At 38.0% G+C, this 22,805-nt stretch overlaps 1 protein-coding gene and 1 pseudogene across 1 annotated transcript; one reads left to right on the top strand and one right to left on the bottom strand.

The window, feature by feature from the left end:
- Nucleotides 1-5,089: 5,089 nt before the first annotated feature.
- Nucleotides 5,090-6,753, bottom strand: LOC145769230 (uncharacterized; annotated as a pseudogene).
- A 10,922-nt stretch (nt 6,754-17,675) lies between these two features.
- On the top strand, nt 17,676-19,235 carry LOC145769229 (uncharacterized). Its single transcript, XM_082580812.1, has 3 exons — nt 17,676-17,852; nt 18,213-18,378; nt 19,063-19,235. The coding sequence occupies exons 1-3, from the start codon at nt 17,676-17,678 to the stop codon at nt 19,233-19,235; spliced, it is 516 nt and encodes a 171-aa protein (XP_082436938.1).
- Nucleotides 19,236-22,805: the final 3,570 nt, after the last annotated feature.

Raw genomic sequence — 22,805 nt, 5'->3', positions numbered from 1 at the left:
AATATATTTTGCGAAATAAGTTGATTGAAGTGATAGATAAGGCTTTTAACCAACGGCATACTTTTTCCCATTAACCGACGGAGTAATTAGCAATAAGAGAGACGTAAGCCTGATGGTCTCGGCCAGTAACTCTTGCCGCCAAAAGGAAGCAGTAACAGATACGGGCTCCGATGTGGTTTACTACCAAGCGAAACAAGAAGATTCACTTTGCTGCTCGTTCCTTCCTTCGGTTGGTTAAGCTGACTCGCTATCTGACAGGCCAATCAATAAAAGTTGTCGATAGTTGCCTACAAACAAACGTCTTCGCTGCGCATCCGGAGAATGTAGTGCTGGCCCTTTTACATGACGAGTCTAAACCAATGCGTAAGCTCGCAGTTCATCGGATCCAGAAAGAAAGGGACGAGTACACGGGTGGGATACGTCGTTTCGAAATTCCTAAACTAAACTTTGGGTACACAGGTTTGACAACAAACTCGTTGCTCCGGTGGAGCGAGCGGAAACTTACTGAGCCACCAATCTACGCGATTTCAGCATCCAACAGCTCACAGAGCGTTTTGTCGAGACCGATGTTTCTATATCGATTGACAGTTTTCCGTGCTGCACACAAGCAGTTGAGCGCGCAATCAAACTCGTCACCGAAGTAAGCGATGAAGTCATCGGCCATGACAGTACACAACATGAACTTATGCTGACGCGAACTGCTGCCCGCTCACAGCGTTCACGTTTTGAGTCAAAAAAAGTTTACGTTCTGTGATTGTTTTTGACTGTTTTCTTCGTTTTGAATATTTTATATTTTTTTAATTATTTAACTTTTTCTTTTTTGGAAGAAAATATGTTTTTTTAATTTTGTTTGGGTAATATTGACTTTTTTGTGCGGCGTTTTCCCGTGGCCCAATTTAAAAAAAAAATTTCAGATTATTTGTTTGTGACCTAAGCTTCCTATCTGAGCCGAGTTGCTAAGTGATTTGACAAAAAAAGTGCATTGTCGGCCCTCCCTATTATATACTATACATATATCAATAACAATGACATATATTTCATTAATTGATCTTAATTCCTGACATAATTTTAAATCATTTAACATTAAAGATTATTTTACTCAGAATGCTACTTTGCTGCTCGTTCGAAGGATCCAGGACCTGAGGATTACAGTTTAGTTAGCAACACAGTATCGCCAGGATTCGAATACGATGATTTCCAGTTGGTATCTTGCTCGGATTTGACGGAGAAGTTTCCCCAGCACAAAGATCTCATTAAACAACTCACAAGATACTGACCCCTGTTGGTGACTTTGACGCATAACTTGTAAACTTTTGGAGTTTACCATTGCTACTATTTTACCATAGTTTACCATAATTTACCTTTATAACTTTACACTTCATCTTCGTATGACGCTTGGTGTCAAACGTAACCGCATTGAAACACAACCTAAAAAATTTGACATGCTCATTATTTCAATTAATGCAAAAAAACACCAAATAAATGGATTTTGGCTTTTGTAGCCTACTTTCTTTATAGTGTGTAGTAGATGTCGTATTAGTAACCAACATGGCTACTTATGACACAATATGGCACCAGAGTCCAGTGCTAAAGCTACTGCAAAACATTCCTGATCACACTTTATTCGCTTTCTCACTGACATTATAACAAACTGCGTCATTAATGTTAACTCAGTTAGTTTTATATCTCTGTGGTACAACTAAGTTAACTATCCACCAAATCACTTCTAATAAATCTATACAACAATACCTTGGTTGGCTGATTTGAATTTTTATCCTTTGACAGGCTAAGTCTTGGTAGGTTATTCCTGATAGTTTCGCATTCTTGTAGAGGCTTTTGACGCAGAGCCAGTTACCGAGATTGGCAGCGTGAAATTTCCGAATGTCAAAGTGTTGTTATCTGTAAATTATTCAATGCACTAGGTGTCGCTGAATGGAGAGCAGTCCTGAAAATGCGTTGCTCAAGCGCACACCCCGAGAGTCGAACCAGCGCCACTTTATGTTGAGGTTTCTTCGTGCACAAATTCGGCCGCTCATTGCGCTCAATCAACTGAACCTACGTAATTGACGAGTGACGAAATAGGCTACTTCTCTGCACCACAATTGCATGCCGAAAACGTTGTGCGATGTGCACAGCATAGATCCATAGAAGAACTCCCAGCAATGTTTTTTTGGGCCAAAGCCGTCTCTAGACTACGATTCTACTGGTATGAAAGTATGGATGACAAAATCAGTGCAGGATCCCGGAAATATTTAGTGCCGTGTCCTCTACCTAAAAAGGCAGAATAAAATTGTAATTTTTTATTCTAATTTTTCACTTGTTTTCGCTTGCTCAGTCACATTGCTTTAAACCAGGGGTTCTTAACCTTTTTTCCCTTATTACCCATTTCTGTCCAGATCAAAGTCCCATTACCCAAAATCTAATTTTATCTATTTTACCATATTAAAAATATAAAACAGCGTTATTCAGCAAAAACAACATTTAACGTAAAGAACGGCATCAATAGTTTCAGTGAGACATTTGCGCTGTTTTTGTGTACAATCGATGCAATATTGGGTGCGATTTTGGATACTGCACAAAGCAAATCTGACTTCAGATCTAACAGCTTGTTTCGAAGTTTTGACTTCAAAGCAACAACACTTGAAAATGCTGATTCACAGAGATAAGTGGAATGAAACATAGTCAACAATGTTAGTGGTTTTGCACAACTTTTGGATATGCTTATTGCTTTCCCCATCATTCCCCAGAATTTTCTCAAGCTTTCATCTTCAAAAGAATATAGCTCGCTCGTCTCAACACTAACTCTAAATGTACACTTAGCTATATAAACTACTTCAAACAACTGCTAACAGCAACGCAGCCATCAAGCTTGCTCATAAAACAACTGTAACTGAACTGATTATACAAGAAAAATCTTACTAATATGTCACAAAAATGAAATACATAAAACCGGCAACAAAAATGATGCGAAAAATAAATCACTATGACGAAAGAATTCTAAAAATGATAAAATATCACTGTGCTTGTTTGGTTGTTTTGAACGGACTCAAAACATAAAAAAAGCATAAGTAATAAAGCAACTTTACCACTTACAGAGCTCTGTGACATTGTTTGTTACATCTATAATTCTAAATATTCTGGTTCAGCTGATTACCCACCTGCTATCCTGAAATTACCCACATGTGGGTAATTACCCATAGGTTAAGAACCACTGCTTTAAACCTAACCTACTGTATAGCCTACTTGTATAGCATAGGGCACGCCGCATGCATCATTCACAATAACAACAACAACCGGTTTAGGGTTAGGCGTTTGGCCATTTGCTTAGCAAACTTTTAAGAAAAATACAGTAGGTCTATTCCCATGAAGTGAAAACATAACTCATACAACTAATTTAAAGAAACACTTAAATTAAGCTATTCTAGGGGTAAGTTACTAGGCTATCAAAGGTATACGATAAAGTAGCCTATGTTTTGTAGGCCTGTACTATAAGACAAGGGTCACCCACTGGCGGCCGCGGGCCGCATGCGGCCCGCCACGCTGTTATGTGCGGCCCGCGGAAGGTATCACCAGGCGCGGATTTATGGGGGGGGGGCCCGGGCCCCCCCCCCCGAAATTTTGTGAAAAATTGTATGTTTCCGCATCAAATGGTTTGATATGCTTCTAAACAGCTGATATTAGTCCCTCGGCATCACAATTGATGAAAATGGTTGTTTTAATGTCTATTTTCTAGCATATCGTATATGTCGTAGTATCATTGTTCATATCTGTTTAGCCTTTTCTTTTTTTTTAATTGATTTTCAAATTTTTTGGCCTCCCACGAAGAAAACTCTTAGATTCGCGCCTGGGTATCAGCGTACAAGTATAATCAAAATTACTTTCCTTGAACAGTTAAAGATTATGAAGGTAAAAAATCCTTTCGGGGAAGCATAGTTTCGCTTTGCATACGATTCCACTGACAGACCAATAAGATGGTAGTTCTAGGTGGGGGTTGCTTAAAGTTATTTCACACTGTCCCAGTGGTTGATTAAAACGTCCCTTTTGGAAATTGTTCATGAGTATAGGTTTGCTTATTTTAAGTTTGTAAATGTCATGTAAACACTAGTGTGGGTTTCACGAGCAGTGTTCCCTTTATACAAGTTTTTTTTGGCAAAATAGGTCGGTATGCCAACTCAATTTATAACAAACTGGCAAAATATTATATATCAATTTAAAGACTTTTTCTGGTTGTATTATGAAAATATTTAGCTTAGTAGGTTGCAAAATGTTGTTAAATCAACAATTCTTGCCATGCTGATAAGCACCGCAAATGACAGTTGTCAAATATAATCAAAGAAAGACGTTTTACAGACTCTAACAAAAAGGATGAAAAACCAACTCATTGCTTGTTTAGAGGGAACACTGTTCATGAGTTACGATAGAAACGTTTTTTCGGTGATTTCCACAAGCGTTTGTTTCATGATGCCTGGTTTCTTTCCCCTGTTAGTGGAGTCTATTTTTCGCTGATATGTTTGCAGGTCACTATTGTTGCCTGTATTGCGATGCGTCAAACATTTCCTTGTTTACTGAAGCTTTGCAAGATATCTTTTGTGAAATAAGTGACAACACCACTCTTGCTTGGCGATGAATATTCTGATGAAACCGGTCGCCTCGCTACAAGTGCACAAAACAAGTGGCTTCGTTTATTAGACATTGTTAAAGAAGTCAAAAGTGTTGTTAAAGGAGCTTGACCTGGCAGTAGCGTTGTTCGACTAATTTTGTTGCTGCGGTATTCTAAGATGTAACACTGGATATTGGGTACGAAATGTGTTCTTTTCTAGCATAAGAGTCAACCTACCTAAAATTTTATTAGTGCGGCCTACCACAGCTCTCCATAGTGCCAAACTCGCCCGCATGCAAAAAAGGTTGGTGACCCCTGTTATAAGACATTGATTCTTACAACCATAGGCCGCAAAGTCTTTAATTTCAAAGGAATTGTAAAACGAGGAGCATGAAAGGATAAGGATTACAAGTGAACCCGTGGCCTACGATATAACACGGCCGGATATCGTGCCGCGAAGAGAAAAAATTAGAGGGGTAACTTTTCTGCACAAAGTTGCATATACTAACAGCTTTACAATGGTTAACAGACAAAATATTTTACATTACTGAACAATTTATGGACATAATGATGCGTTAAAAAGCATTCAACATAAAATTGTACTCATACGCTGATATGCTTGGTTCAATTGCTAATCTGGTCAGCCAAAACTTAAAAATTCGATGTAGCAAAGTATCACAGCTACCGTCATTGTCACTTTCGCTTTCATCTTCTTCTTCAGAACTCGATGGTACTTCAATGACCTTGCGTTTCTTGCCTCTCTGACTACTGGTACTTCCAGATCCTGTTCCAGATGGCATTTTCGACATTTCTTTCTGTGCAGCTATGTCTTCAGACGTATAAGCCTTCCCTGCTGCTACTTTGGAGCCACGTTTTTGACGTGTTGTTGCTGGTGAAGACAGGTGCTCCTTCAACATGTTTGCCACAACTTCTCGCAGGGCCTCTTGGACTGTCTCAGTTGGATTGCTGTTTGCTTCAGGGAGACGCTTAAGCACCTGCTGCTCATCCTGAGGTACTAGACCGCAAGCCTTGAATCCAGCTGCAAGGTTTTCCTTTTTCTCCTCCATCTGGTTACACAGTCGTTTCAAAAGCGATGGAAACAAGGTCTTTGGTATGCTGCCCCTCACTCTGCTCTCCTTTCTCCAGTATCCTTCTCCACATCTTCTTTACTGGCCCAAATACGGCAACATCAATTGGTTGAAGTAGATGGGTTGCATTGGGTACTAAACTGATAAACTTGATATCATTTTCTTCACAATCAGCTATCACCTGTGTACTGAAATGTGATGCCAAATTATCCCCAATAAGCACTTTCTTCCAAGGCTTCTCCTTTACATGGTCCAGAAACAACTTGAACCACTCCTCAAACGTAGTGGAATCAAACCAACCACAAACTGAGTGATTGTATAATGCACCAGGAGGGCCACCTTCCGTCCAACCAGCATAGAGATTCCTTGATTTATACACGACCATCGGAGGGAGATACTCTCCCACTGCATTTCCGCAGAAAACATCATGCTCACGGCTTGCTTGGAGTGTGATGTCTTTCCACTCTTCGAAGTCCTCTTCTCACAATGCACTGTTTAGCCCCTGGATTGTCTGTTACATTGGTTTCATCATAATTGTACACGTTTTGGGGCTCTACCCCATTCAGTTCCTCATAAATGTTTTTGAAATATTCTTTCACGATAGTTGAACTAATTTCAGCACGGCTTGGCTTCACATTGTCAGCAAGTCGTTGAGAAAGATGTTGACGTTCTTTAAATTTTTTTAGCCAGTCCCAACCAGGCAGGTTTTCCCGGAAGATTTTTATGGTTTTACCTTGTCGATTAACATAATCTTGTACAAGGTAGGTAACGAATGTCAGAAGACGATAATAGAAATTTCCAATCAGTTAGGTGGTTGATGACTTTTACGAGTGCTGTCTCTTCAGCAGCCAATAACACTGATTGTCCACCTGGTTTTCCTGCATGTTTCACTGTTGGACGTGTCTTGTTCCAAACCGTTCCATATGGTATTTTGAACTGCTTCGATGCAGCATGAATGGTCAATTGTCCATTCTGCACCTGCCGTACAGCATTTTCTAGGTCTACTTGAGTATATGCAGTTTGATACCCCCTCGACCCAGCTTTCCGTTTGTAGACTCGTGGCATAATTGTTACAGTATACTATCAAACTTAATCAGTATCTACAAAGACAACACAAAATACAAATTTACTATCATAAAAACACAACTATACAGAATTTTGGACACCATTGTTCAATTTTTGACGTTCAGTGTGACTTTGATAACCAATGTCAAAGTCACACTGACTGTCAAAGTCACCCTGATTAACGGTATTCCAAATATTGCTTAAGCTACAAACATATTTTATAATTAATATGCATATACAATTAAGGTATAAGCACATAAACTATCTAAACCAAGGCTGTAGCTATATTGACAAAAATGAGGCACTTGACTTCCACAGAAAAATTTCAATGTGCATGATTATGTCTGTTCAACCTTGTGACATTTGACAAATATATATATACTGGTTATAACCAAGTGGTTTTTGGAATATCAGCCAAAATTTCCTCTAGTTTGGTTGCTTCTGGGCTTGTACAAGGACATTTTTCAAAAATTCGACAACAAATTACTAAATGTTAATAAAAGGATTTTTGGAAAAAATGCAAACTATTTAATTGCTGCTCTCGATCCTGACTACGGCCTAGATCACATCACAAAACTGAATAATCTAATGACTAATAATGTAATGCCTACCCATTATTGCAGATTATAACATAGAGCATAACTTAGTACTGCAGCACAATATACGTCTACCCTGTGGTGTCATCACTGCACTAAAACCTTAACCTGTTAGTCACTATTGCTAAGTAATATTTTCTGCGCAAAAACTTATCGCTATATTATTGTTATTGTTTATCTTCAAGCATTAACAAGCTGCTCCAATCAGCAATTCAAACTAGATTAGATATGGCTCAATAGCATTGCCAGATAAGGAATTCTGCCCTAATTTGAGAAAAGTTCAAAGCTGTTGAAAACAAAACTTGTATTTTGGAAATTTTTTTAGTCCTGGGAAAAGATCCTTAGCTTAACCCATCCTAACTTTAATCCTAACTCTGGCAAAACCTGATTGTGACCATGGCAATATGTGGGTAAAAATAGCCACTCCGAATTACATTTGCTGTTTCGTCAGCAAAATTGATACTGCTTGCTACAGCAAAGTTTTTAACAAGACCAAAGATGTTAAAATGGTGTATGATTACTGGTGCTACCTAGTGCCTACTCTTGCAACAGATACCATTCTAAAAGCTTTGGTTTTATAGGAGCTGTGCTGCAACAGCAACACTTTACGTTTAGGCTACAATTTAATAGTAACTTCAGAGAATGAAATTAAATGGTGAAAATTGAACTGACAGTGTTGCCAGACGCAAAGCGTTACCCCTCTAATTTTTTCTCTTCGCGGCACGATATCCGGCCGTGTTATATCGTAGGCCACGGTGAACCCCGAAAATCATTTGAGACGCGATGAAAAACAAACAAGTAGATCAATTTTGAGCCCCGGAGATAGAGAGTTTGCGAAGCATAGGGACGCTACTTACGGATTTTAGAAATTTCCTTGCTACGTGAAAATCAAGATAAGCACAGACAAAAGTTTGTGTCTAATGTGGTAATATCACTGTGAAAAATAGCAAGCGGACTATTGTAGCTTTCGTTTCAAAATTTTACATTAAAAATAAATAGAAAAAATGCCTGGTCCCACTTCATTTTAACTTCGCCCTATGTTGCCTAAAACCTATTCAAAACTTTTTCAAAGACTGGCTTATTGACAGTTTGCTCCTCAAATGGGGGCCAGATCTTCCCTCTCCCTCATACTTCCTTAGATTACTAGAAGCACAGTAACGCCATACACTTGGTTTTTCTCAACTTTTCTCAAAATTGCCAGGCCGATCTGATGATATTAAATTTGATATTAAAATTTGTGTGGTTTTCTTGTAAATTCAACATTTTGGTAAATTTTTGCTGTTTCTAGTTAACTTCCAGCAAAGCGTGAAATGGATTACATTGCGGTTACAAGCCATAAGCTCATAATTGCTTCGTGCATCAATATGCGCAAGGAAAGAAGCGCATTGTCTAGTTTTCCATTGTTTGGTTTGACCTCAATAACACAAAGCGCATTATTTCTTGTGCAACAATATAAAAGCCAGTGAACACAAAGGTTCTTAATTTGAAGCAATAATAGCAAAGATTTTTGGGTTATCAGCTCTACGAGGAACAGCAATCCACGATCAAAATAGTATGTAGGCCACAAACTATTCAAAATACCGGTAGTTGTTTCAACGAGCGAATATCCATTGACAAATAAAAAACGTTACAATAAGAAATCTTCGCTTAGATAAAGACATGAAGAACTTAGTTTTAAAATAAACACTGTATGGAAATCCTCTTATTTGTGTTTCGACCAAACTTGCAATCGAGGAAATGTATCACCTCAAATGCATAGTCGGCTGCATAGCCGAGTGGTGAGAGCCTTGGAATGGCAATCGAAGGGGTGCCGGTTCGACACCGCTCAAAAGCATGCGGCTGTGTCTCTGGCAGGACACTTAAAGGCATGCCTGAAGGTGGACACGAAGATTGGCTTCCTTGCCTTCCCGTCCACTTAATCTAAATCTTCAACCACCGGGTGTAAGCCTGGATACGACGACCCCAAACGCTTTTGACAGAAACTGGAAAAATAATGGTTTTGCGAAGACAAACAATGAAATCATGAGAAAAGTTCCAGATGTTTGTTTCACCGTGCACTGCACAGTATGTTGTTGCAATGGACGCAAAACAAAAATGATAATGCCAGGCGTCACGTAAGACAAACAACAAATCAGCTTTTTTATCATTGATTCAACATCTGAAGACGTTGCGACAATATACAAAAGGCCGGCTATTGTGTAGACCCGCCATTTATAAACTATTCGATTGCACCAAAAGTGAGACAAACTAATGTAGTGGTTCTTAACCTTTTGCCTTATCGGTACCACCTTGAAATTACCAACCAGTTCTCGCACCTCCTCCTAAGATTGGCTGGAAAGTAATGGACACCAACAGTTCGAAATTTTGTTGAAACCTGGTAAAACAACTTTGCTTCTTACGTCATATTATAACAAACCTTGATAATTCAGCATCCAGGCACCGCCTAGGCACAGGTCTCGCACCCCTTAGTGGTGCATGCACCCCTGGTTAAGAATCCCTGGACTAATGGATCAAAGAATGAATAAAAATGCAGACAAAGCTAAATCTAAGTGACGAACAATTCCGTCATCTTCATTTATCTTTGAAAAATGGTGCCTAAACTGATCAACAAAAAATACTGTAAATAACGACAGAGATCCCGAAAGTAGCATTTGTTCGACTTTACCATAAATTTAGTCATAGGCCTACAGCCCTACACCTAATAATTCCACTCATACAATAACGGCCACTCAATGGCTGTAAGATACAAAGTCAACCGAGTTCTGTCCACTTTGTGTAACAGTTCAGGGGAAGACACTACTTGAAATGATGCACTGCGCAAAATATTTTCAATGAAGACTGAGTCTAAAAAGCGATGTGGATTGTGCTGCACAGTGACTACTAGTCTAGCACAGAAAAGGCACAAAAATATCACTATGAAGACAAACATCTTGTGTAAAATTTGCGGGAATCATAACACAATGCGAATACCATAAACGCGTAGTTTGCATGCTGCTCCAAGCTGGCTGGCAACCACAAAGGTAGACAATAAAGGTAGTTTGTAACTCGATAACAACATAATAGGCATTATAAATACATAAACCGACAATTTTCTTTTACAAACGTTTTACGTCTAACAATAAAGTTTCCGTAACAATTTTATGTGAAGCGTTTACAAACCACAATAATTTGCTTAGGCCTAATTGTTCCGGCTAATTGTTCCGGGTACATTTTCATCCTGATTTTCGCACATTTTCTAAAAATTGAGGGAAACGATTTTTGACGTTAAATTCAATTTTCCATTATCTGCCTGATATCTTATTCGGTCAAGCGTTCGAATTTATGATCGAGTAAACAAATAAACGGAACAATAAAGCTTCGATTTCATTAAAATATCAACAATAAAATAATAAATGTATTTTTTTATTATTTAAATGTTTTTTTTAATTGGCTACCTGCATTTTTGTGTGTTGCTGTATTTGTTTTTCTGGTCCAACGGTTGTTCTGACTACAAGCCAACGTTTTGTAATTTTTTCCGTTTTTCTGCGTAATATATTGTACATCTCTTGTTGTAGCTGGTAGGCCTATAGTGGTAGGCCACTATCTTTTTCGTCACAAATAGGCCTACGTGTTAGTGGACACTAGTGAAAGTTTGCTTCAGGCAATAGCCTGAAGCTAGGTTAGGGTTAAAACATGCCAAAGCTTTAGCTTTTTGTGCAGGTAAAAGCAACCGATAATCACTGAAGCGTGAAACTCCGTGGTCAGTACATTTGTGTAGACGTGGACATTAATAACTTGACCATGGAATCGTTCTGTAGCAACGTTGAGCAGAAATTCTTGACCAGAGAACAGAAGTTGCCAGAAAACAAAAGTTACATCGTCCAGTGTGGGTAAATGATGAAAAATGCAAAAGTAAACTTTTGGCAGCTCGTTGGTGATCAGTACAGACAAGTGACCACATACCTTTCAGTAAACAAGTTTTAATTCAGCGTTCAGTAGTAAACGAACCACCAAGCTAGAGACAGTTCAATCGCAGGGGATGGCTGACATAGCTACCGGGACACTAACCAATGTAACTATAGTGACCATCAATCAGGAAAGCAGCGGGCAAGCAATAAAAACTGAAGTTGCAGCTTGCAAAGCTTGCTGTCCAGTTACTTGAACTGTTGTTGGTACTGTAGCCTAGGACTGGTCTTATTCTGCATTCGAATCTACACAACTTCCTGTAAGTGAAGATTAGCTATTTAACTTCTGCCTGTAAACTTCTGTTTTATCAGGCAATTCAGCTAAAAGCATTTTAAAATCGCTATTATTGCAACTGTAGGTGATATAAGGCTATTCAAAACGAACATCTTTTGCTCTAAACGATATTTTACGCCAAAGCAAAGTAATTAGATCTTTCGAAACAAAACAAAATATTTCGAAATGAAATATGATAGGTTGGTGAATATAGATAGGTATGAATGATACGTATGATAGGTTAATGAAATATTACGCAACTTCAGTGGCGTAAGCAGAAAATTTTCGTGGGGGGGGTTCAAACTTTTCATTTTTATTCAACATTAACTTCACAGCAAAAACGAAAGTAAGTCTATGACAGACCATAAAACGTAGGCTTGTAATTGTGGTGATATTGATGAGGGATAAACGATAGTCTAGCAAGTTTCACTAACATTACCATGCGCTCATTACCCCTTCAACGGCCGTGCCACCCAGCCCAACGAGTTTAATAAACGTCACATTGCTTTATCTCGGAAACTGTTGACATAAACGTGAAGCGGGTGACTGTTGATCCAATTATGTAATCATGTAGTCGTTATCTAATCATTATGTAACCCTGGCTGCATTCTTGAATACTGCATCAATCACTATCTCTAATATATGGTGCCTTCATCAATCAAACATATGATGTCTGCACCAAATATATGGTGCAGTAGCAGTTCTTTTTCTAACTGTAGCCTACCTTAAGAAGGTCACATGCTCTTTTACTTTGCCCTGTGTTGACTGTTGGAAAAATTTGAGACATTTTCAGTCCCTCCAAACACTTTCAAAAAACATTATACACACCAACTAACTTAATTGAATAGTTTTTTCCCCAACTTTGAGCTTTGGGTAGCACCTCTAATTAGGTTTTAACTAACTTTTGACAAAAATTGACATGATTTGTTATTCCTAATCGAATTTTAGTAAGCCTTTCAACATTGTTATCATTTTGAGGCAAAAATGTGCCAGGAGCTAGTAGGCTATTTTGCTACATGAATATAGTGCAGAATTATAAGGACGGCTATAAGAAAGTTAACACTAAGCCAGGGCTTCCCAAACTGGAGGTCGCGACCCCTCAAGAGGTCGCGTAACGAACTTCAAGGGTCGCAGAAAGCATACCAATTTGCACAAGGTACTGCATATTAACACTTTTGTGCGAGATGCTGTGACAGCTATTAACTTTACTAAGAGTCGAGCACTCAATAGGCTGCCAGCATTTTTGAAAATTTATGAGGTGAAATGGAATCGGAGTTAAAAACTCTTTTACTGCATCGCGAAGTGAGGTGGCTTTCAAAAGTCAAAGCTTTAAAATGGCTAGCCAATTAACCTTGAAAACCGAAATCGTGATTTTTCCAACAGAATAAAATTCAGTCCACCATGTTTCCCAATAACATCTAGCTTTTGAAAGTATGTCAAATGTCAGATTTGCTTGAAAAACTAAACATATTTAATTTATCTCTCCTAGGAGAAAACATCAATATTTTGCATTGAAATCTAAAATTGATGTCCATCAAAAAATTGAACATCTGGAAATCAAAATTTAAAAATGATTTATCTGAAATGTTCTCACTTCGCCTACCGCTCCAACCTAAGCAACATTGAAACCGTCTTGCGACCAGCTGTCGTCGTTCGTATGAAGCAGAAAGTTTGTGGTCAGCCGAGTAGAAGGACTTGGAGCCAACTTTTCGTCAGATCGTTAAGTGTGCGACCAGTGCAGACCAGCTGTAACCATGGCCACCTAAAGATACGGCCTGATTTGTCACATTTTGCAGAAATTTCCAGGTTTTTCTAACTTTGGGCGAACGTTTAAATAAATTTTTCTAAAAAGTAGATTTTTACGCTTTCTTTATTCTTTTTCCCAGATAACACAATAGGTTTTAACATTCTCACATGTTGAAAAACAAAGAAAATTCGATTTTGAAGATTTTAGTCAGACTGTTAATTTTCAATAACAGTCTGATTTTGCGTTTTTCAACTTACTTTTTCTCATTTGCTACTGCTTCCCCAAGGCAACAAAAAAGTTTTATGTCATTAGGAAACCGCAAAAGGTAAAAACATCTCAGAAAATGTCAGTCAAGCACTAGCAGTAGCTGTAATCAAAATCTGCAAAATGTGACAAATCAGGCCGCATTTCCAGGTGGCCATGCTGTAACTAACATTGAACCACGGCTGGACTTGCTTTGGAGCAGAAGGTAGCCACACCTGACACCCATCACACTGAATAAATGTGTTTGTTTTTTTGTTTTGTTTCTAGTAGGCTGCCCAAAAGCTTCGTCGTTATGGTCAGAAAAAAATAAAAACAAACTGAACTGAGTGCCGGTAAATTGTTTTTTTGTTTTCGTTCGATATAAGCTTTTCAATAAATATCACAAATGTATATTTTGCACTGTTCGTCATTTTAATCGTAAGGGGTTGCGAAGCATTTTAGGAGATTAAAAGGGGTCGCGAGCAAAAAAGTTTGGGAAGTCCTGCACTAAGCAATACAATACCAAGAAATTTGTAGATCTCAGGCTACAATACAACAGAGAAGGTTAACACTTTTACTAGTTAAACAAAAATGTTGTCCTTCTAGGATATTAGGTTGGCCAGTTTCTTATCAATCACTACAACCACCCAATTTATTACACTCTAGTAGAGGTGACCGGAAATTTTCAGCAATAAAGCTAGACACTAGCTTAAGTTGTTGTTGTTGTGACAGGTTGACATTATTGGAAAGCCAGCATCTTTTTATCTCGTTTCCACCGAGATACCGCTTACCCGCAGGGCCATCCAATCGCTATTGCAATAATATATTGTACATGTTTACAAATAATTTGAACAGGCGAACGTTATTGGCAGATCCTAACCCTTCATTAGGAACCCGAAACTTTTCTAACAAAACAGTTGGTGTTGGATTGCAAATTGCGAGTTGCTCACTGTTCTAGTGAGTAGCCTACTCGGTACTTGGTCTTGTGCTGATTGCCAAGAAGAACGCTCCTTTCTACATTGTTTACTTTTAGTAGCCTACTTGCTGATAGAGGCGTAGGGAAACTCGCGGCAAACCAAGTCGTCCGTTAAAACGTCCGTTAAATCAAGCATAATTTTTTCTTTTGGAATAAATACACTTAAAAATAAGCTTTAGCGCACTTAGTGGGTTATTTGTGATGTGACAACAGAAACTGCTGTGCAGTTTTTGCTTGCTGTCTTAGTCTAGATTGCGAAACATAAGTTAGTGTAAACCTTCATGTTTTTGACCAACTTATTTTGTGGTTTATACTAAACAGAGCATTCCACTGTGAAAGTTGTTAAATAAACCAAGACTTTCTACTTTATGAAAAGTATCGGAATTTTCTCAAGAGGGCCGAAGGCATTCGAAAAATTTTTTTGTTTAATTGAAACGAAAACGAATTGAAAAATCACCCATTTGCTAATAACAACCAGTAAGTCATATTGTGTAAGATTAGCCTATCATACTCAGGTTGCATTGACGATAATCTTTTTTAGTTTGCAGTAACTAGTTTACTCATTTGGATAGGTTTTGTATTAAAGACACAAAACGTGATATAACACTCTTGACGTCACATATAATGTTTTAGGTAGACGACGTAGTTAGCTTACTCAATCCAATGAATCACGCGTAGCGGCGTATTGACAGTACGTTCAGTAGTTACTAGGGGAGTGGAGCGTTCAATATAACTTGAAAGTTTTTTTTATTAAGAGTAGCCTAATGCTATACTTTATAGTCTGACCAAAGTAGGTAGCCGAGGCTATTTGTTGGTGAAATATAAACTCTCAAGGTCTTTGCGTAGGCTATGCCACGGTAGGCTATGCCACGGTATGTACGGGTTGAATTATTAAATATGTAAATATGAAAAGCATGATGGAAAAATGAAAATATGAAAAGCTTAAACGGAAAAATAAAAACTGTAATAGTTTGATTTACAGGAAATGTCCAGATTAAAACATAAATCGAACCTCTCTGTGAAAGTTTAAATATCGAGTGCAATTTATTACGGTAGGCTACTTTAAACAAAAATTATCGCACTCTAAATATATATAAAAAGAAGGCCTACCCTACAGGGCCGCGTGAGCACCATCTCGCCCCTTCCTCTTTCCCGAAAATTCACTAATGGGCCTCCACTTTTTAGTAAAGGTGCCTAAAATGTTTTTCAAACCATTATAGGTTGTAAATTCGAATCAAATACATCAGACTGACTCCACAATCTGTTGGGACTCCATCTTTGACTACATAACAATGCAAAAGACTTTGGAGTTTAACTAAAATAACTAAAAGGTTTTACAGGGCTGTTTTCAAAGGATAGTTTGGTAATGAAAAAGGCTGTCTCCAAAACATGTAATTGTAACACCCTTGAAATACAAAAACTAAAAACTAAAGAAAAGAATGACCCAGAGTTTGTCTTGAAAAATAAAACGCCAGGTTGAGTGTAAAACAGCCTACATAAACAAGGTAGTAACAAAAAATTTTAGCGACGTGGATTTTCCTTCCGCATCCCGCCCCGATAGCGCAGTTGGTTAGCGAGTGACTTCATGAACGAAAAAGATTCAAGATCAAGCAGCGCTGGTTTGACTCCTGGAGTGTGCGTTTGAGCAGCACATTCTAAGGACTACTCTCTGTCAATCTCGGCAACCGGCTCTGCGTCAAAAGCCTCTACAAGTATGGAAAACTACCTAGAATAACCTAACAAGGCTTTGTCAGTCCGAGAATAAAGATTCAAAAACCAACCAAACGTACCACCTTCTCCCCTCCTAAAATGTTTTTGAATTAAAAAAAAATCGTCTCGAATGCAAAAGTATACGCTGGATAATCTCTGTCAACGCTTCTGAATGCCATTATTGAACATTTTCGCCGTTTCACGAGCATTTAATTTTGGACAGGTCTTATGCTATCAACTGTTGAAACTCATTTTCCACGAAAGCGAGAGGGTAGTAGGCTATTATTTCTCTTGTAAATTCAACAAAATAGCATAGATATACTGGTCTCGCTGATTTGAAATAGTCATTCAAAACGATGACCAACAGTACAATAGGCCTACCGATGGATGCAACCTAAGCTACAAAATGTCGAGTTTTTATAGCAGTATATAGTAACATTGTTAATATTAAAATGCTGAAAAACGCTGCACCAACTAAATATGAATATGGGTGGACCCCTAAACAAAGGTGTGATCCCACTAACTGGGGTTTTGAAAGCGGTAAATAGGGCCTTGCGTAATTTAAGGTATAATATCGAGCTTATGTAGCAACATTCACAGCATTTTTTCATTGCAAATAGCCAAAAAAAGTAAACAAATTATAATGAGTGGACTCTAAAAAACCGTTCCCCTTCTTGAGGAGTATGAGAGGCGGTTAATATGGCCCTGCTACCCAAAACCCCTCTTGAACAATAATATGTTTGTACTACACAATCACAACAACGCTAAAAATAACAATTTATCAACATTTTTTTAACGAGGGGGCATGGCTCAATGGCCCTACCCCCTGCATACACCACTGATTGCTGGTTTGGTTGTTTTCTTTTTACAACAGGAAGGATACAACTGACTGGCAAAGGCGGCGATCAAGTTTCAGTGGCATAAATTAGTGGTGCGATACTGACGAGCTTAGCTTCATGGGCGAAACACGATGTCTATCACTGTTAATTCTTGCTACAATCGGCTGCCGAAAAAATATAAAAATTTCGTACTTTCTAACCTTGACTAAACAACAAGAAACATTTTTCGTGTTGCTAATTTAGCTTTGGTGTAAAATTATTAATTGTTATCATACAAAGAAGTAACCTTTTATTAACATTTTGTAGCCTAATTTTAGCTTTGTTGTCTAATTATTTCTCAAAAAGCTCGTTAATTAAATATAAAATTCACCCTTTAAAATCAACTCCACACAACACAATAGATTGATTCGGCCTAATAATAATTATTAGCGGATCATACTTACATCTAAGATTTTTAAACCTTGCAACAATGCCAATAGTTATAAAAATACAAAAGTGATTCGTAAGATTTGTAGCCTACTTAGGCTAACTGTTTGAATTGTTAAAGATATTGTAAACAAAGGTCGAATTCTATTTTTCCTAGATTGTTTAAAATGGAAAACCATAAATTAGATGCTCAGTACTGGATAGACGATTTAAGTTTAATTCCTCACGAAGAAGGGGGATACTATAAGGAAATCTACAAAAATAAGGAATCCACCAATCAACTTCCAGAACGGTTCAAAGGTGGAACTAGAAGTTACGGAACAACTATTTACTTCTTGTTGCCGGTGAGAAATTAAAATATTACAATTTTAAATATTGATATACTGTATTTGTAGTTGGCTGTTATTTTATTGTTGTTTATTGGTTGTCGGCTGCGTAGCTGAGCGGTGACAACATTTTTTCACAAACTTTTCTGTTTTGAAAGTGTTTTCAAATGTATTAAAACTTTTCAAAACAGAGGTTAAAGTTTTTAAAATAAAAGAGTGAAGTTAAAATGCTGTACAGTAAGTAGCCTATTAGCCTACTTATCAACAATATTGCCAATAATATCAACAATAGTGTTTTGAAATTGAGCATCGTTAGTTGAAAAATGAACAAATGTATGTACTCCTTTAGTAGTAAAGTATATTTCGTATTTTTCACAGGGAGATAGTTTTGCTGCTTTCCATATTTTGAAGACTGATGAAGTTTGGACTTATCTGTATGGAAAGCCGGTCGTGATTTACATGATAAACAGCGAAACAGGAAATCTGACAACAGCACATCTTGGTCCACATGAAAAAGATCGCTTCACCGGAATAGTGCCTAAAGGTGGGGCAAGTAGTGAGAAGGCTAAATAAGAACTTTGTAGTATCAGAATTGCTTATTCTGTAGCTTCTTTTCATGAGTATCCCAAGACAACATTCTACTTTAACTACACAGGTAGCCTTAGAAGGTTTATTTCGGGTTGGTGGTTGTTTTCAAGCCAGTACTTTGCAGTACAATTTGACCGGGTGATTTCATCACTAAAATCAAGATCCTGAGCTTTTAGTGAAGGGTAATTGTATTGGATGTAATTCATTCTGCTCGCTTGCTGGGGGCTTTGAATACTTTTTTTTTTAAACTTGTTGGTTGGTTTTGAATCTTTATCGTCGGACTGACAATTCTGACAGACTGACAGTTTGACAGACGGACTGACAGTTTCGCGTAGCCTACTTGTAGAGGCTATTGACACAGAACCGGTTACCGAGATTAGCAGAGTGAAGTTTCCGATTGTTGAAATGTTGTTGCAGGGAAATTATTCCATTCATTAGGTGCCGCTGAATGGAGAGCAGTCCTGAAGTGCGTTACTCAAGTGCACACTCCGAGAGCCGAACCAGCGCCGCGTGATCGCCTGGCGCGAAACCACTGACCACTAACCACGGGGCGGACTATTGATTGTATTTTTTGTTTAATTAGTCCATGATGTGTTTCTGGTTTGTGTTGATTTGTTTGTGATGTGTTTGTGTTATTCAGGACATTACTATGCTGCTCATTTGAAGGATCCAGAACCTGGGGATTACACTTTAGTTAGCAACACAGTATCTCCAGGATTCGAATACGATGATTTCCAGTTGGTATCTTGCTCAGATTTGACGGAGAAGTTTCCTCAGCACAAAGATCTTATTAAAGAATTCACAAGATATTGACCTCATCCAAAACAAGATATTTTTTGATCAATTTAAAAATAGTCATTAACAAACGACCTCATAAAAAAGCATTAATTTATTCTATTATTAACAATATTATTACTATTATTATTAATTTTTATTAATTTATTAACTATCACATAGCATAATTAACTATTATTAATTGTCATATTATTATATTGTGATTATTATTATTATTAATTATTATCTTATTATTAATGTTATTATTATTATTATTAATAGAAAGTTATTTTTTATTAATTTAGATATGTTCCGTGGGATTTTAGTATCACTGGCAAATGTAGTAACCTCAATTATGAAATGAGTGACCTCACTTTTTTTTGCTGTTTATTAAATTAGCACAAACAATAACAAAATAAATTGATTCAATTTTTTTGTGCTTCCTGGAGTTTTTGTTACGCAACAAAAGTTACGAAAATAACGCTCAGCTCACTCAAAACTAATGTTAAAGACTGAAAAGGAAACAACATAATTTCATGTTAAACAATATAAAAGGCAAACAATACTCGAACCTCAAAGAAAAATATTTTATAAAATTGTATACTGTAGGTGAGCCAACCTTGTCAGAAGACTGAGAAATCTGTATGATGTAACGCATTTCCAGAATCGTCTGTAAGCATGCAAATCTGGAATGTTCTGTTGTTTTTCATAATTTCTGAGCGTCGTTTGTCATGACGTCATAAGGATGTTTACCAGTAGATGTCCGATTGCGAAATATTTATTATGTAAGAATCTTATACCCTACGTGACATTCTTTAGACTTCTTTAAGCTTCTGCTTGTTGACATTTATTGCAACTTGACAGAACAATGTGACATTACGTAACCTTCTCGGTGTTACTAGACCGAAACAACCTTCTATAAATAGTGGTGTAATTTGCGTAATGATTATTATGGAGTTGTATTATGATGAGATGATGCTTATTATGAGTTGATTATGAGAGTTGTGTTATGAGTTGTGGATTGGTAGTTGGTGCAGAAATTATTGTTGATTGAGAGTTGAAGAAATCGAATACAAGTAGATGAGAATTGGTGCTGATATAAATTGTGTTCGAAATTAGAGTTATTTGAGAAGCCGTTCGTTAAAGTCCTTCAAGAAGTTAGATTATCATTTCACTAGTAGAACCATTCGACATTTAATTGACTGCTTTTCGGTTATAACCCATTAAACTACGTCATTGAACCTTTCCAAGTCTTTTTCCTAGTAAGAGATAGAAAGAAGTCGTGACATTCTGGGGGCTCGTCCGGGATATAACCGAAGAAAAACCGAAGGGAATAACCGAAAAACCGAAGAATACCGAAGGATTTATTGAAAGAATAATAAATTAACAACAAGCTGACAAGATGGCGGATACCGTCAAACATGAGATGATTGAAGACTTACGGAGCATGGCTAAACGAATGGGGCTGACTGGTAATGAGAAGTCTCAGTTTGTGATGGAAGAGTATCACAAGATAATGGACCAAAAAGCTCAGCGAGAAGCTGACGAAAGAGAAGATAGAAGAGCTGCTCGTGAAATAAGGAAAGCAGAACTTGAAGCTGAAGAAAAACGAGCACAGCGTGAAGCTGAAGCTAAAGAAAAACAAGCACAGCGTGAAGCTGAAGAAAAACAAGCACAGCGTGAAGCTGAAGAAAAACGTGCACAACGGCAGTACGAAGCAGAAGCAGAAGAAAGAAGAGCGCAATATGAATTGGAAAAGTTAAGGCTTGATTTAGAAAAACGAAAACTGGACATTGGTGAGCGATCTAATTCTACTAATGATAATGTTCGAGATGTTATTGTGGCGCAAGTTAGACGTCCAGATTTGCCATCACTTGTTGAAGAAAAAGATGAGTTGGATAGTTATTTGTTACGATTTGAAAGATATGCTACAATAGCCAAATTGGAGAAGTCGACGTGGACTACCGGTACCCAGCTAAGCATGTTATTATCGGGACAAGCTCTTGATGTATATTTAAGACTTTCGCAAGAAGCCATGAACTATGACAGATTGAAGTTAGCTCTGTTAAAGCGATACAATTTTACCGAGCATGGATACCGTCAAAGATTCCGTGAGGCAAAGCCTGAACGACACGAAAGCCCAGGTCAATTTATTGAACGTTTAAGAACCTTTTGTTAAAATGGTTTGAACTTTCGGGGGCCGAACAATCATTGGACGGTTGGCAAACCTTATAGTTAAGGAACAATTCACAGATTCATGTTCAAAAAATCTGTCTGTTTATCTAATGGAGAGAAGTCCAAAGACTCTAGAAGGCATAGCCAGTGTGGCGGAACAGTATTTACTTGCCCATGATGAGAAGTTGTCGACCGAAGAGATTTCGTCATTCGATGATGACGAGGAGCAAACAAATAATTTTAATGGAGGTGCGGTTCCAAGAGAAGTACGTTGTTTTAATTGTAATGGCTTAGGTCATAAGGCTGTTAACTGCCGGAAGAAGACTAACAGAAATCATCAGGAATCGAGGAAGTGGTGCAATCGTTGCAATATGCAAGGACACGAAGCGAAGGAATGCAAGGACAAGTCGTTTTTCTTACCCAATCAGTCTGGGAAGAATAAAGACACGGACGTTTATCGAGGTGGTTGTGCGATAATGATTCATGAACCAGCGCTTGAGGAGAGACCGGATGAAGATGCTTACGAAGAAATAATAGCTGAAGATTACCTGCCAGTAGTGGATGGAAAAGTTGGAAACAAAAAGGTAAAAGTTTTACGTGATTCTGGTTCTACGGGATAATGGTGAGGAGAGATTTGGTGAAAGACAGTCAGTTAACGGGAAAAACTGAAATTGTGATGTCGATAAATAACACTTCAATCCAAGGACCGTTAGCGAAGATATATATCGAAACTCCGTATTGTAGTGGGATTGTGAAAGCGTTATGTTTACAAAACTCATTAGTTGATCTTATAATCGGAAATGTTATTGAGAGAAATTCTGAAGTTACTTGTTATTGTTGTGGCAAGAATGGTCACTTTGCTCGAGATTGTTCTGCAGATAATCAGCGACGATCTCAAGGTCACGGATACAACAAGCGCGAAGAATCGAGTAAAGGAGGCAGGCGACGACCATTTCGGGTTTGCTATAGATGCGGTAGACGCGGACATTTCGCCAGAGAATGCGTTGCTGACGGCGGACATTCGGAAAACAGGCATTGCCGTGACAACCACTGCTACCGATGTGGGGAGATTGGACACATAGCCAGGAGCTGCTCTTTTGATGAAAAGGCTTGCTACAACTGTCACAGAGAAGGTCATCTGGCCAAGGACTGTCCGGAGAGGAAATGTTTCCGATCTGAGAAGATGGGTTATCTTGCTCGCCGGTGCACTGAAGACATTGAGGACGTTGGAAACTTTCGCAGAAAACGTGATTATTGTTTAGAGAAACGCTGTCGTTGGTAGATCATGCAACGGTGGACTAATGAGAACTGTTTTATTGAGTAATTAATTGTTTTGTAGTGTGCTTTGTATTGATTGTGTTTTTATATTGTTTGCAACAATATTCAAGGGGGGGGGGGGGGGGCGTATGTCACATTCAATGTGCAAGGCCTCGC

This window comes from Aplidium turbinatum, chromosome 4, assembly GCF_918807975.1.
Source record: "Aplidium turbinatum chromosome 4, kaAplTurb1.1, whole genome shotgun sequence".
NCBI lineage: Eukaryota > Metazoa > Chordata > Ascidiacea > Aplousobranchia > Polyclinidae > Aplidium > Aplidium turbinatum.
The sequence above is the reverse complement of the archived record's forward strand: the minus strand, read 5'-3'. Positions and strand labels throughout refer to the sequence as shown.

Bases quoted from the DNA above. Each gene is read 5' to 3' on its own strand.
- LOC145769229 (XM_082580812.1), top strand. From the start codon at position 17,676: ATGGAAAACCATAAATTAGATGCTCAGTACTGGATAGACGATTTAAGT. The intron at 17,853-18,212 runs GTGAGAAATTAA...TATTTTTCACAG, and splicing joins CTATTTACTTCTTGTTGCCG to GGAGATAGTTTTGCTGCTTT. The intron at 18,379-19,062 runs GTGGGGCAAGTA...TGTGTTATTCAG, and splicing joins CACCGGAATAGTGCCTAAAG to GACATTACTATGCTGCTCAT.